Source organism: Rhipicephalus sanguineus, chromosome 1 (genome assembly GCF_013339695.2).
Source record: "Rhipicephalus sanguineus isolate Rsan-2018 chromosome 1, BIME_Rsan_1.4, whole genome shotgun sequence".
In the NCBI taxonomy this organism is placed as follows: Eukaryota; Metazoa; Arthropoda; class Arachnida; order Ixodida; family Ixodidae; genus Rhipicephalus; species Rhipicephalus sanguineus.
Window position 1 is genome coordinate 279,446,978 of NC_051176.1, and position 15,751 is coordinate 279,462,728.

Consider the following 15,751-nt stretch of genomic DNA (forward strand, 5'->3'; position numbering starts at 1 on the left):
TGTATAACCAAAGATAATGACGAAGTAGCTTTTCGGAACACTTGCGGAATGACGGTAGAATCCTTTTTAGAACTTCTAGAATATTATCTTAATAACACTCACGTCGGTTTTTGTGGAGACAGGTACATTCAAACCAACGGTATCTGCATAGAGTCAAAGGTTCCTCCCGTCTTAAGTAACATTTTTCTAGGCAGCGTTGACAGGGGAGTAAGAAAAAAATTTGGATGGTGCAGTCAGCAAAGCGTTCCGATTTGCCGATGATTATTTAATTTTGGCTTCGAATGTAGAAGAAGACGTTTTCAGAAAGAGAATTGTAGACATGTTTACTTCTAAGGGGAAAGGGCTGGTGGTCACTTCGGAAATTCCGGTTGAAAATAAGCTGCAGCTCCTGGACGTCAACTTAAATTTCCAGCCAAACCACATTTGTTGGTCTTACTCGCCTCATGCCGAGAAACCACTTTTAAACTATATACTTCTGGTCATTCAAAAATTGTGAAGAATGTTATTGCGGTGTCTTGCCTCCGGTCTGCCCTAATGAAATCTTGTTTCCACTCTGTGAACTGTGCTTTTGCTTCGCAAGTTGAACGCTTAAAGAAGGCTGAATACCCCCCTCTGTGTTGCAGGCCTCGTGCGGGAGGCTTCTGAAACATGATAAGCAGCCAACTAGCGAAATTAGCAGGCACAATGTTAGTTTTTCAAAAGTGTCTACGATCCCTTATGTTCATGGCCTGTCTCATAGGTTAAAAAAGGTGGCTGGGAATTATGGTGTTAAAGTAATATTTTCGACAAAAAACAAAATTAGCAGTGTGCGCTCTAGAGTGAATCGAAAATATGATAGCTTAAAAAATGGTGAAGTGTGCACCATATCGCACAAGAACAAGTTTGTTGACTGCGCGAATAAGGTCGTATACAGATTACATATGACGTGTTGGCATGTTTATGTGGTCCAAACTGGCAGATGTTTGAACACAAGATTAAGGGAACACATGAATAGCCTAAAAGGACGTCCCTACACACAGCTAGCATTGCACTGCAACAAATGTGAGTGCAACCCTAGCATAGATAATACCGTCACTTTGTTTACTCATCAGAACAAGACATAATGCAGAAATTGCTGAAGCTTTTTTCATTTCACAACACAAGGACGATTGCATTAGTCATCCTTCAATAGCCCTATCAGACAAAGAGATACACCTGCTTTCTGCTTTTTTGTGAACGTCTTTTTATGTTGTTTTAGCTATGTGCGCTAAGGCATTAGCAGATGTGATTTGCGCAGCTCCGTATGGATTAAAAGTCTGAGTTGTTTCGATAATAAAATCAGTTGTTAGAAAGCGCTTGTCCTGTGTGTGTCTATGCTTGGTCCCCGTGTCATTTTGCGCTTCTTAGAAGATGAACCGTTTCCAACTAGGCCAAACAGCCGTTTTGCTGCGCTTGCTTCGTGGCTGTGAGTGGTACGTCGTCAGCGCGGCGAAATCCGCCTCTTACATTTTTCAGTGCTGCCTTCTGCCGTGTTGGTATAGAGGTTTGGTAGGGGCCGGGACAACCGGTATTGCCAGAAGCAAAGCCTCCGAGATGAGGAGACGTTTCGAGACTTTTCCGCTAGGGGATAGCGCATGCGCAGAGGTGTCGTGCAAAAGGCGGATTGAATACGAGACATCGTAGCCACGTGATGATGTAACCTTCAGTTCTTCGTGCGTGTGTGCATAGTCTGTGCGATTAAGTACATCAGTCGTGCCGCTCGCTGGCGTTGCGCCGTGAGCACTGCTCCTCGGCAAGAGCAAACTCGGTGGGCGGACTCGATCTTCGCCGCGGGCGTCTGTCAATCAAATTGATTGACGTGCGAACTCAGGCACAAACTTGTTGATTCTGAAAAGGCCCCAGTTCAACTCGCGACTGTCATAGTGCCGGTGTGCTTGTCAAGTGTTTCATGCGGTGGACGCTATCAGCAGCTTCTTTGCATATAAAATAATTTGGTCAGCTTGCACTACTTGTGCAAGGCTGGGGCCATCGGAGGAGCTCGTGGTCACCTAGCTTCTTCCAGCTTATTACGTGGCTCGTCAACTCAGTATGCTGGTCTGCTTCGGAGTAATGACTGTGTCAGTTCGGTCTCAATATTGGTGCTATTGATTAGCTGATCCTTAATTAACATGGCAGTGAATAGTTATGTCTTAATTGGCAATGTGTTAATTACCACGGCGTTAATTACTCAGATTTTATTACCAAGGTCCTAGTTAGCACGAATTTACTTAAGATATTGCTAATTAGAGTGATCCTAATTACCACGTACTTGGTGAGTAAGTTTCCAATTAGCTTGGTATGAATTAGCGTGCTCATAATTAGTGTCATGTTAATTAGCATGTCCCTAATTAGCTCGGTCTTATCTAACATGATATTGAATAGTGCTGTCTTGAAGGGTGAATGTTTTAATTGCCACGACATTAATTACACAGGTTTAATTCGAGAGGTGCTGAATAGTACAGAAGTAATTAGCATAATCCTAATTAGCACTATACTAATTAACACGATCTCGGTGAGTAAGGCCTTGATTATCTTGGTTTTAATTACACGCTCCCAATTAGCGTCGTATCAATTAGCATGATCTTAATTAGTTTGTTCTTAGCTTTACACGGCTTCATTAGCATGGTCTTAGTAAGACGTGGCTTAATTAGCTCGGCCTTAGCATGATTTGGCTTAATCAGCCTCGTCATAGTATGTCCTGACTTAGCTATAGGTGTACCGCCCAGCCAATTAGCTAATCAGCTTGGCGGACCTGCTCGGGGAGCGAGCAGACGATTAATAAGAGGACGAAGAGGGCGCGCGCCGGCCGAGCAACGCGTTAGAATGAACAGGCCGACAATTGTGATTATACCGTGGCCTCGGCGATTAGCTCTAGCCAAGGAGGTTAAAAAAAAAATCTGGAGTGGAAGCTCTCGCAACGCCTCGCCAAGCGAAAGTGAAGCCAGCTTTTGCCCACCGAAGAGCTCGGAAACATGCTCTTTTCTGGTGGTGCCTACTTAGAGATCAAATGGCTTTGATCTGTTAGTGTAAATAGTACGTTAATTATAAATTAAAAGATTGTTGCTGCCGACAAAAGTAACCCGTCGAGAGGAGTATTGGCGATTGATCTCCAATGGAATTTACTGTGACTTTGAGGCTTATTTTCGAAAACTAGTAACACAAAGACACACTTGGAGCAGTATCTGACCAGTAAAAGTTGCCCATATTAAACTTGTCTGGCGTGCGGCGAAAACGCTCGCTTTCCTTCGCGAAACGCCGATGGTATATCGTGCCCCTACTAAGATGGCGGGCGCAGCCGCCCTCTTTTGGCGGGCGCGGCTTCACTCTTGCGCAATAATCGCCACTCCAGCCTTCTTTTTAACCTCCTTGGCTCTCGGTCGGTCGGAACTAATCTCAGAGGCCACGGTGCTGATACTTGTGTTTAAATGATACTTAGTGCAGACATTAAACTCTTGAAAATGGATTCAAACGGCCCGCGCACACATAAAAAATATAGTTAGTAGAACTTTCTGTCAATTTTCTTACATGGGTGCACTTCTGCACTCAGTGGAACGACAAACAAATGAAAGAAGGTGCCTGTAGTTTGAAGACACCACCCAACCTTCTCGACCACCCTTGACGTGACGCCGCGTTCCAACGGAGTGCGCGTTGAGGGATGGATTTCACCTTCTCGTACTGTTAGCTCGTGCAAAAAGGGGTGTCGCCAGAGCTCGGAAAGATCCCGAGTTTAGCCAAACTCGTGCCATCCTGCATAGCACCCCAAGATTCATCACCGATTCATGTTGGTGCTGGCTTGTTCGACGGAAATGGACGAGGGTGTTTTTCGATCTTTCTATACACTATAGTTAGCCCACTGGAGGGAAGGATAAATTTATGTGTGGCTATATCTAGTGGCTTGTGTCAAAAGTTGACAGGCACTGCAAAAAGACAAGGACTGGAACACATAACAGGCGCCTCGTCCTTTTGCATGCGTTCCCGTTCTCGACGTCGTCAGCTGCTCTTTTGAAATTTATTAGATTGGACTGCGGCGCTGGGCCATTCGGGCTAATTATTATAAAGGTAACAGCTTCCACTGTCAATTACAGGAAACTTCTACTGTCGCAGGAAAGATTATCTTTATTACGCGATTCTTGGCCAATCCCCCAAGGTGGGTGTGAGCCAGGGCTGGGCAAATATACTTTGAAATTGTATCGCGATACGATACAAGATACTCAGGCAAAAAGTATTTGAGATACAAACAGATACAAGATACCACAACGCTGATTGTATCCGATACGATACATTCGAATTGTATCTTAAGATACTTCGATACATTCGCAAATTAGTTATTATATACCTATATAATGTAGCACTAAACGCCTATGCACAAGAATGTTCGCTTGAAAATTGATTAAATGCTACCAATTTTGTTTCATTTGAACGAAATGTCTGTTAGTATCTCAAAGCTTTGTATTTCTTCATACTAGTAGTGCGCTTCCGGTGGACTACTACTAGTTTGTACTACTAGTTTGTACTACTAGTTTGTATTTCTTGCTCAAGGCTTATTAGTTTCATTCCGAAACAACTTATTGGCGTTGCTTTAGCTGCATAACATGAAAGTTCTGTATACATTTCGCTGACAGCGGTTTTTGCTCGTCGCTTTTGTAACTGGTGGCAGTTGCTGCTCTGCTTGCTTACGAGCTCGCGGGTTGCCATCTAATCACAAGAACTTCAATAAGGAGCCTCCGCACAATGGTGCAAATAGCGCTGGGGAGTTCTACCTTGTCAGTAAATGTATTACGGTTTTCGCAATATCGGATCACCAGGCAAGTGTACAGCACTAAGAAAGCTGGCAGTGACATTCTTTGCTACGCATCATGTTTACGTAGAGGACATAAAACTGCAGTGACTTTTACATTCTACTTATCTGCTGGGGTAAAGCGTTCGTTAGCCGCGTACTCAGTATTGCGCAATTTTAACAATTTTTCGTCTACGAGAGAACATCTGCCTGCCCAGAATTGTCTCAGACGTAATGTATAGTTGCAAAAAGCGCCGCAGCACACCACCGCTATTCCCACTATATTGCCACTTATAGCTCCAGTTACCTGGTGATTAGTAACACTGAAAGCATTTAGGAAGCCTAAAAAAGGAAGACAAATATATCTGAGTAAAATAGGAAAGCGGTTCCGTATCAAACACAGTGAATAAGTATAGAAACCGATACAGCAGCACCCCCAAGGGCTAATAATAATTGTTGGGGTATAACGTCTCAAAACAACAGATATGATCATGAGAGACGCCGTAGTGGAGGGCTCCGGAAATTTCGACAACCTGGGGTTCTAAAACCTAAATATAAGCACACGGGCCTCCAGCGTTTTGCCTCCATCGAAATGCCGGCCGCCGCGGCCTTCGGGTCAGCAGTTAAGCACCATAACACATAGACCAACGCGGCGAGTAACCACTAATAGCTGTGGCAATTAAGCATTTGAAGTAAGACCACAGAAACCTCAGTGCCTATGGAAAGTAGCACAAAACCACTCCTTGGGAGGGTCAGGAGAAAAACGGATGTTTTTGTAGAACGATGTTTCTCCATTCCTTTTGCCAACCTCTGTAAGTAGCTCCTAATAATTTACGTTATTATAATGCAAACACAATTTCGCTATTTTACTGTGTAGTAAGCAGAACTTTCGTCACTGTATACTCCAGGCACGCAAGATTATTATATATTTGTCCTCAACATCGCTTTGGCATAACAGTAAACTCAAGTGGAATATATGTACGCAAACAGTTAAAAGTAAGAATAAAGCAGAGAGCTTACCTTGGCAGGACGTTAAAGACATATTGCAGGAAAGCAGACGGGAAAAAACAATACAGACCATATGTAATCTATGGGAGGAAAAGAAGAACAGCTTCGAAGAGCTTGTGCTAACAATCAAATTCTGATTTAATAACTACTTAAATAAAAGAAAAAGAGGTACGCCAAGATAACTTCTGTTAGCTGAATGTCTGTTGTTTGATGCAGCATCGGTACCGGTGGTCCTATTGGCCGCGAGATCGAGGCGGAGTCGCCGCCTGGCGGCTACTGGCTGAAGCGCGCCTAGTGTGGATTGCTCCATGCGTCGTCTGCTAGCCGCGTTGTGTTTGCATGTGCGCGTACGTCATGCAGATCCTCAAAAGGCGGTTTGTTCCGTTGCGTTAGTGCAACTTTAACCGCTCGTACGTATGCCTAACACGATGTAAAGAAGCATTGGCCTTGATCGGCTGTATATGCGCTGTAATAAGATCAGAGAGTGCACTTGTCTAGAGTGCTGTGTGTGGTCGTCGTACCCTACGCGTTCACGAGAGGTCTTATCACTGTAGGTGCGCTCTGTGGTTCAAGCGCATTGCAAGGTGCACTAATTGGCGTTTGCCCTAAAGATCATCGGAGAAGTATTTCACATTTGAATATAGCCTTTTAACGGCGCGGTGGTAAAAAAAAAGGTTGCATGTACTTGTAGCGTGTGGTTAGATGTTGTTTAGAGAGAAATACGTTACGCGACGAGCTTTACGTTGAGGTACGGTCCTGCAAGACCGTACCACAACTAGAGAGAAATACTTCTTCTCACTAGAGAGAAATACTTCTGTTAAGTCACGTCTGACACTTCGGTACTTAAATTGTCCCTAAAAAGAACAGAAAAGAAATTGACAGAGATCGCAAAACTGAGTGGCCTTGCGAATGTTAACTTGTGGCGAAATTTAACAGAAACACCCGTGCTACCAAACACTTAGATTAAGGTGAGCTTTAAAGAGCGCTGATTGATTGATTGAAATAACTTTAATGAGGTCCTGCGGGACGCGCCCTAGCGCGCAGTGGGCGACTCCCACGTCGGGACCGTCAGGCCAAGCCTGTCGGCCGCTTCGCGGGCCTGCTGGACGGCCCAAAAAGAGCGCTGAATGGTAAAGTCCAAACGGCGTAGTTTACATTTATGGCGTAGAAATTTCGCGCGAAGCCACATCTTATCAGTTATCTTTACATTATCTTGAGCGTTTGTGTTGCGTTGTTTAGATTGACAGAGGGCAGCGCAGCGGACATTATTCGTATGAAAAAGCGTACTTTGGTCCCGTGAAATAACCGGACCTTTGTTCCATTGCTGTCATGCAAGTAACGAATCGAAGAAATTTCCGTGCTGTACAGTTACCTTTGTGTACTGTTACTGGAATAAAAACAAGCGTGCGCGTGTTAAACGTCTCCGTAGCGCTAAAGCGCTGTCAGCCACGTCGCATTTTCCTCAGTAAACTATAAACTGTCCTACATTTCATGGAGAACTGAATAAGAAATGCGAATGAAATTTGAGCACGCAGTGCACAAAGTGCTATTTCAACTCATCGCGCAGGGATACGGGCTTTCTTTTTGTTGAGGGGCATCCAAATGAACAAGAACACTGGGAAATCGCCGGCAGAGTTTTCGTTGCATATTATGACATTTGTTGGCACTTAACGGCCTTTAACTTGTTCACAGTGATGCATTCCTTCTCTCGTTTGTCCTCTGAGCGTGATAGTGTGGCGCGCAAGCGGAAGCTCATCCGCAGTCGAAGCGGTACTCATGTAATGTGAGTGCCCGCAGCATCGAGCGGCCGCTGCTGCGGGTTTGTCAAGCGGCTGATCCCAAGACAAAGCTTGCTTAACCATGACACCGGGCTGCGCATTTGTTGGTGTAGAGCTGCTGATTTGTGATTATGTCACGTACAAGCATTTATAGCAACTTATATCCGAGTTTCAGCCCATAACGAACGACGCGGCCGCTAGGCTGGCATGGTCACATTTGACGCACTATAACTTGTTAGCAACCAAAATAATGCAACGTTTTTTTCTGCACAATCGTAGAGGACGTCCTTGACTTCAATCAGAGGGATTTTTAAAAAAATTAAAAATGGCCTTTTTGAGAAAATCATTTTCAAAGTTCGGCGTTTTTGGTAAATTACTTACGTTTCAGCCCAATTATCAAGTAAAACCGAGCGCGATAAAACCACGCGAATTATTTTAAAAGAGAGCGAAAGTATCAAAGTTAATATGTACCGATTTTGATTATCCTCACTTTAACTTGCTTGCAGCAATAAATTCCTGAAATAGAGGTATTTTGTGCGATTTGCCAAGTTTGTGATTTTTTTCTTCAAATTGCTTCGACAAGCAAGGAAAATAATAGACTCATAAGATTGTATTTCAGTTCTTTTAAGGGGATAAATATTGTGCACGAAGAAGTGCACCGATTTTTTCCTAGGTGCGCTCAAAATTCAGAAATCGCGAAATTGGCGGAAAAGCGTTTTTTGTGGCCAAAATTTATATTTTTTTTTCAGGCGAACAAATTTTTGTTTCGCAAAACTAACTGTGAAACCATTGTTCTGGGTGTAATGCCTAGACCTACAGTAAATTTCATCACAATCGGGAATCGTGACCGGGACCTCGTGTTCGATCTTATCTGGACACACCCTACACAAGACTATGCTGTGCTTTATCCTCTCCGCTCCTCCATTTCCACCTCCTCACCCTCACATCACTCCTCCTCACCTTCACTTCCTTTTCCCATCCCCTTGCTGTACTATACTATACTATGTCTATGCTATGATTCGCACTCTCCATTTCCCTCCTCCTTACCCTCACATAACTAATCCTTATCGTCGCTTCCCTTTCCCACCCCCTTGCTGTGCAATGCTGTACACTGATATATGCTGCGCTTTACCCTCTGCCCTCCTACTTTCACTCCTCCTGAGCCTCACTTCTCTTTCCAACCCCTTGCCATACTATACTATGCATGGCTTGACAATGTCCCCCTCCTCCATTTCCTCCTACTCACACTCAAAACCACTCCTCCTCACCCTCACTTTCGTTTCCCCCCAGCAACGCATTCATATGGTTCCCATAAATGCTCGGTAGTGGGGCTTACCCAATTCCTGTGGCGCATACCCACCCGAGCTTTCTTTATACGATCCACGCGTACAAACGAAACGCTTAACTGCTCTCCTGTAAAAGCTTCCCTTTGAAACAATTACGCACTTCAGGATATTTCTTGGAGTACAGACTGATATTCACGTGCACTACTTCATGGCGCATTTCAGTGGAGAACGAAGCCACCTATAGTTACCAGCACATTTATAGTGCATTGTATGACTGACTGGTAAAAGTGGTTGTTTAAATTGGTTTCGTGGTCACTGTGGATATTTTGCCCTCCATTAAACGGAAACCGCACGATAAATATACGTCTCACTCAGCTAGATTTCACTTAGAAGCGTATTGTCCCGCCAACAATAATACATGAAAAATGGTTGAAGCGGCAAAGAAACTGTTTTAGAGCTGCCACGAAGTCTATATTACAGCGACAGCTGTTATGAGATTACAACATTAGCCGATTTTGGTGGCGTAGTTGTCCGCCGCCGCCGATGTCCGTAACGGCTATAGAGCGAAATGAGAAAAAAAAAATATCCAGGATAGGATTTGAACCCGGGCACTCAACGTGACAGTCGAGTCACGCAGAGTGCCCGTCTTCGTAGTCGCGGAAGTTTGGGCAAGTTATTGCCTCTCCGCTGCAACGCATGTAGTTCGCGGAAAAATTGGGGAGTGTGGTGATCCTCAGGCGATATCACTGGTGTATCCGAGCGATGCAAGAAACATATGCCTAGTTGCAACTTGCTGCTGCTGAAGCAATGCATGGTACGCGATAAACATTCCCAGCGCCTGCCGCTTCGCTCCATATGCTTCAAAAGGGTACACAATCACAAGCTTTTACTGCATCGAATGACGACTGGCGAGAGTGACACTGGGGTGAGTGCGAATAACACGAGAGACCTTCTTTTGGAAGAAACAAACATGATAACAAAATCCGTATGACAGCTGTTAGTGCAGCGGTGCCTCGCCTCGCATTTTTTAGTGGTGCTTAATTGTTACGTCATAGAAAAGAGCGGCCGCCATTGGACGCGCATTTTACGCACGAACGGTGGTACATTTTACTTTTTATTCTTAGGTTGTCACCAACTATAGTGGTGTTTAGCTACAGAAGCATGTTTACCAAATGTGCAGTATTGCTCGAATGTTTTTTTTTTTTTTTGCTCATCTCGTCTTGTTATTATTCTTTGATCACAGATCGATTTATTTTTCGGGGAGAAGCCGGTAAACACAGTAGTAGGGAACGTATCAAATTTAATCGAAGTAACTCAATTCAACCAGACACTTTTTTTCCTACCCCCCCGCTGTTGTCTAGTGGTTGTGGTGCGCGATTGCAGACCCAAAGGTCGCGGGAGGGAATCGCGGCCGCATCGGCAGCATTTCGGTGGAGGCGAAATGCGAAAGGCTCGGCTACTTAGATTTAGGTGCACGGTAAAGAATGCCAAAATGGTCAAAAATTTCCGGAGCCCTCAACTACGGGGTCCCTCATAATCATATCGTGGTTTTGGGACGTAAAACCACAATAATTATTACAACACTTGGTTTTTTTTAGATCGTTTTGTCGGGGATTGGACTTCTTTCCCTGCTGCCAGATATAGTATACTCATGAGTATCGTGATAAACGACGGCGCGCCTCTTATCAATGACCATTTTGTTATCACATTATATACGCCGTGACGCCTATATACATATTTATACTCCGTGCAACACTCCGTAATGAGAGAATCATGTTATGATGCGCACGGCGCTTCTGCGCAGGATCTTCGTGGGCTGTGTACCAGGTTGACAACCAACTGACCAATCCGTACGCCTCCTGGGTGCGCCAGGGTTGCCCACCGTTCCCTAGCGCGCTCCAGCTGGACCACATCAGGGCGAACGAGGTACGTGCTCCTACACCAACAAGGCGATTTGTATGCGCAGCGCCAGATCACGAGAAAATCAGGCATCGGCTATTGCGCAGTGCATGGATATCGCGATACGAGCGGCCACTGCTATCGAGAGCAGTCGGCGCTACGCACCCCCTGTGGCAATAGTGAACGCTGATTGCTCGTGCAGTATACAGTGTACTCGTAGCGCCAAAAGGAAAAGCTCGCTACAAAGTGCACCATCACGCGCGCCAACTGGCTGACGCTGGCCAAGAAACCACCGTCGGCCTACCGAGCCGGCGAGTCGCGGTCGCAGCTGATTTCGTTCGCTCAAACCACGGCTGAGAGCAGCAAGTTCGCTGCCACGCGAATTTGTATTTCGCGGGCTTTCTTTGCAGCTTGGAAAAAATGGTATACGTGAGACTTTCTTCATCGCAAATAATGCAATTGGGGTTTCTGAAGACGCTCTCAAAGTTTGCAAGCAGAATTTCTCGCCTAAAGTCAATATTTAGCAATTTATTTAAATAATGCTAATTAACAAATTAATTAATTACAAAAAATACCTGTAGTGCGCAAGGTGGCTGTCAGTAATTTGCAACTGATTTCACTCACCTGCCTCTAATACTGTATTTTTTAACTCTTGGCTAAAGATAGCTGGGACGCCCGGTATATGCAACACGCTATTCGACAGCCTGCATGCACACCGATACATCAGTGGTATATATATGGAATGGCACTGCAAGCCATAATATTAGACCTGTAAAAGTGGGAGGAAAAACATGGTACATGGGAAGAACTATGCATAATGGGTTCACACCAGACAAATAGTTAGAAGATAATATGTCTGTATACTCACTCAGTATACATATATTTCAATAGCTCAGACTGAGAGCTTTATGGATAGCATTTCTAAGGGTGCTGAGAACAATGTTATAGACAGGGAAAGGCCATGGGATATTCAGAGCACGAGTGCCTATATAGACGATTTCGTGGAGCTGTTGAAGCACATATAAAGACAATCGAGTACAGAATTTTGCACGGGAAGGCTGCAAATGGACAAAACATCACAAGCAGGAAAACCTGAGCTGGTCAAAAAGGACAAAACATCAGTGAACTGAGGAGTCAAGCAAGTATGCCCTCTGTCTTCCTTTTTCTGAAGGACAGTGCGTTGGGCTGGGTGGTCGAACATCGTTTTAACTAGATTTGGCGCGAAAAAAAAAAAAAAAAACACGGATACAAGAAAGACAATCTCGTCTTCGTCTGTCGTGCGTCTTTTTGCGTTCGTGTTAATTTTTTTTTTCGCCTTATATCTAGTATTACCGGTTTCATTCCTGTTCGCACTTTACGCCCATATAGGGCTTAAATGGCGCCTTGAAAAAAGTTATTTAAGGTCTTAGTTGTATGACATCTGCAGTCGGCAAATAGTGCAACATATATAGAATCCCTGGGATGTACGCGAACGACATGTATTTGTACCATAACGGAGAATGCAAGGAATGCAAGTACCTGTGGCAATGAAGCGACATATCAAGGTCTCACTTTTACAACAGAGAAATCTGGAACTACAATTTTATATCGGTATTTAATAATTATGATTCTAGTGATTCTATTCTGTGAACAGCATACAGTATAGGTTTCATAAAGACTTGGCCTATTTTAAATACTTGAGGAAGTTCAGATGCCCTAATATACTGGTGCACTGTGTTTAGCCTTGGGTTCAACATCATACTAAAAGAAGATCCAGAAATTAATGTTTAATAATAATATGTGGGGTTTTACGCGCCAAAACCACGATGTAATTATGAAACACGCCGTAGTGCAGGGCTCCGGAAATTTCGACCAGCTGGTGTTCCTTAACGTGCACTGACATCGCACAGTACACAGGCCTCTACCATATCGCCTCCATCGAAATGCGTCGGCCGTGGCTAGTATCGAACCCGCGACTTTCGGCCCGACAGCCAAGTACCGTAACCCCTGTACCACCATGGCGGACTTTAATTCACATTTTCTCGTTTATTTTGGCCTAATGTAAGACGCATTGATTACTATTTTAGTGAAATATTAATGAGAACTAACAGACAATAATGCCAACGAAAGTATAGGGGGTGTTATTTGTAGTAAGTATATAGGATATACGTGTGAAGAAAGTAAAGTGGACGAAAAGATAACCTGCCGCCGTCCACATTACGTCCACTTTACTTTCTTCACACTTATATCCTAATTACCACAAATAACACCCCCTATACTTTCGTTGGCATTATTGTCTGTTAGTTCTCATTATGTTTGTAATTTTGTATCTAACAAAGAAAAAACGAGCCCTTAAAAGTCATCTTCTTTCCTGTATTTTGGTGAAAGGGTTTCACGCATGCACATATGGGCAAGGCAGATCCCGTGTTTATAAACGTGCAAAGGCGCTGTTCTCAAAGACCACTCAGGTGTAACTGCGTTGTGTTGCCCCTCTCTCCCCCGTATCAGGAGCCCCGCCTCGTGGCATTTGGCACCAGCGGCGCCGGCGCTGAGCTGTCGGTGGAGCTCTCGCTCCCGCTACCGTCCGCGGCCCTGGTGCTGGCGTGTGGCGCTCACGGACCGCGTCCTGCGACGCCGCGAGACGTGCGCATTCACCGCGTGTCGCACAACCGGACGCTGCTGTACTGGCGTCAGCCGCGAGACGGATGCACGAGCGGTTACCGGCTGCTCTTCTCGGCCCGGGCCTCCGGTCCTTACGCACCCCTGACCGAGCGGCGACCGCTGCTTCCCTTGCAGCTGATCGACTGCGAGCTGACTCCGGCGGCGGCTGCGTGCCGCGGCCCGGGCTTCGTTCGGGTCGGCGCCCTCAGCCTGGCCGGCGGCCGCAGCGCGCTGTCGCGGCCCGTGCCCTGGCCGCGGCCGCTCTAATGGGCGCAATTACCAGCGGCGGCCGGGGGCCAATCTCGATGAGAACACTGTTGACCGAACAAATTGAAGCAGCCCCGCGCAAACAAGACCTCGCCCTCTCCCCGCCACTGACAGCGCCCCATTGAGCGACTGCCATTTGCATGAGAATGCGAGAGCGGAGCGAGCGAGCGCAGCGCCCCGGCCTTAATTTTCTGCTCGGGTGAAAGGAGCGGAAAATTGGCTTCTCCTCGCGGGAGGACCACGCGTGGTGGCGGCGGCGCTGCGATCGCCCGTGCGCCCCCCACCCCTTCCCCCCGCAAGGCGGTCCCTGTCGGAGGGGCGGCGTCACGTGCGGCGGCGACGGATGCCGCGGGCGTCCAGAGCAACGCGAGCCCATGCAGCAGCCGCAGGCGTCGCCGGCCGAGCCCTGCTCGTCGCCAAAGCAGCCGACCGCCTTCTCGGTCGACGACATCCTGGACCCGGCAAAGTTCACCGGCACGAGGTTCCGGTGGCGGCCGCTGCTCGACTCCCCGACCGAGTGGCCGCCCGACGAGCGCGACTCGTCGCCGGCCAAGGGTGGCAAGCTGTCGTCCTCGTCTTCGTCCTCGTCCTCGTCGTGCTCCAAGAAGAAGCCCGAACCCAAGGCGGGCAAGCCACGGCGCGCGCGCACCGCCTTCACCTACGAGCAGCTGGTGGCTCTCGAGAACAAGTTCAAGACGACCCGCTACCTGAGCGTCTGCGAGCGGCTCAACCTGGCGCTGTCGCTGCGGCTCACCGAGACGCAGGTCAAGATCTGGTTCCAGAATCGACGCACCAAGTGGAAGAAGCAGAACCCGGGTCTGGACGCCAACAGCCCCGCGCTGCCGGCATCGCCGCCGTCGCCCTTCTCGGCGGGATCCCTGTACGGGCCCTACCTGGCGCCCTACTCCGTCTTCCCGCAGCCGCCTTTCTTCCCGTCGTAGCGCCGCCCCGCCCCGCTTGTACAGTCGCAATAAACCCGTGCCCCCAGGTCAGCCTTTTCTCCGCTCCGACGAGGCTGGCCCCCCGGCCAGGGCCAGACTCGTCGACGGCGCGCTCCACGTGCGCTCACGGGGGGGCCGCTCGGGTGCCCGCCACTCGTTTTAGTTCGAAGTGGGTGTGACTTCGATTAAGTAGTGCACTTCAGAAACGGAAAGTTATCACAATTACAAGAAACTCTCCGCCAACCTAATCAGCGAGAGTCGCATTCATCTGTTCTTAAAGTGTGCTGTTGAATCGAAAGCGTACGCGCAGCATGTCTCCATTTTCGACTGTTGAGGTGGGAGTAGTACGTACAAAAAACGCGCAAACTATGCAAACTACACTTGCAACGAGCTTAGCGTGCGTATTTCGTTATGGTGTTATGGTGTCGGAGTAACCGCACTGGCGCAAAATAGCTGGTCACGGTGTGCAGACGCTCCCAGTCAAGTGCCTACTTACACTGTTGCGGACTGCTTGTGTAGTTCAAGACTGCAAAAAAAAAAATGTTTCTTTTTTTTTTTCGAATAATATTCGACTTTATATCCAAGAGCAACGATAAGATAATATTGGATTTATTTTAATGCGGGATAAGAAGTTAGTCGTTCATGCAGCAAGCTACTTTCGCCACAAAGTGATTATGTGTGAGGAGAAGTATCCCAATACTCGGAAGGGGCACACTGGTGTTGCACAGTGAATTTTTGTTTGAGTTCTACTGTTACTCTGTCAGGATTGAGCGAGTGAATTCTTAGCAAACCAAACATCAAAATGAAGGAGAAGAGTTATTTGTAGAGGGGAGAGCGGTCGTATGCAGCGTGCGTGATAAAATACGACTCGATTCGCTAACAAACTTAAGGCTATATTTGGCGTCGATCGAGACATACGTTTTCTCGCAAAGACAAAAAAAGAAAGTTTTCTACGTGCTCATTGTTACATAACTGAAAACTGGTGTGTGAGCTCTAAGATGTCTGCATGAAGATTATCTAGTGCTCAATCACCAACCAGATCAAGAGTACTTCAAGTGCCACTGAGGTTGGAGGCGACGATATGGCATTTTCTTGCATGCGCGCGTTTCGTGATATGGCTTTCCTTTCGTGGAATGG

The 15,751-nt window shown here is 46.6% G+C and overlaps 2 protein-coding genes across 3 annotated transcripts in view; both read left to right on the forward strand.

Moving 5' to 3' along the window:
• LOC119382959 (alpha-L-iduronidase) overlaps positions 1–13,673 on the forward strand; it is a 138,061-nt gene extending 124,388 nt beyond the window's left edge. For both annotated transcript variants that reach the window (XM_049411859.1, XM_049411858.1), the window contains 2 exons: positions 10,672–10,793; positions 13,254–13,673. In XM_049411859.1, the coding sequence (XP_049267816.1) occupies positions 10,672–10,793; positions 13,254–13,673 (542 nt within the window). The remainder of the gene's footprint in view (positions 1–10,671; positions 10,794–13,253) is intronic.
• Positions 13,674–14,033: 360 nt separating this feature from the next.
• LOC119379085 (homeobox protein slou) lies at positions 14,034–14,660 on the forward strand. Its single transcript, XM_049411862.1, has one exon. The coding sequence runs from the start codon at positions 14,048–14,050 to the stop codon at positions 14,612–14,614; it is 567 nt and encodes a 188-aa protein (XP_049267819.1). The 5' UTR covers positions 14,034–14,047; the 3' UTR covers positions 14,615–14,660.
• Positions 14,661–15,751: the final 1,091 nt, after the last annotated feature.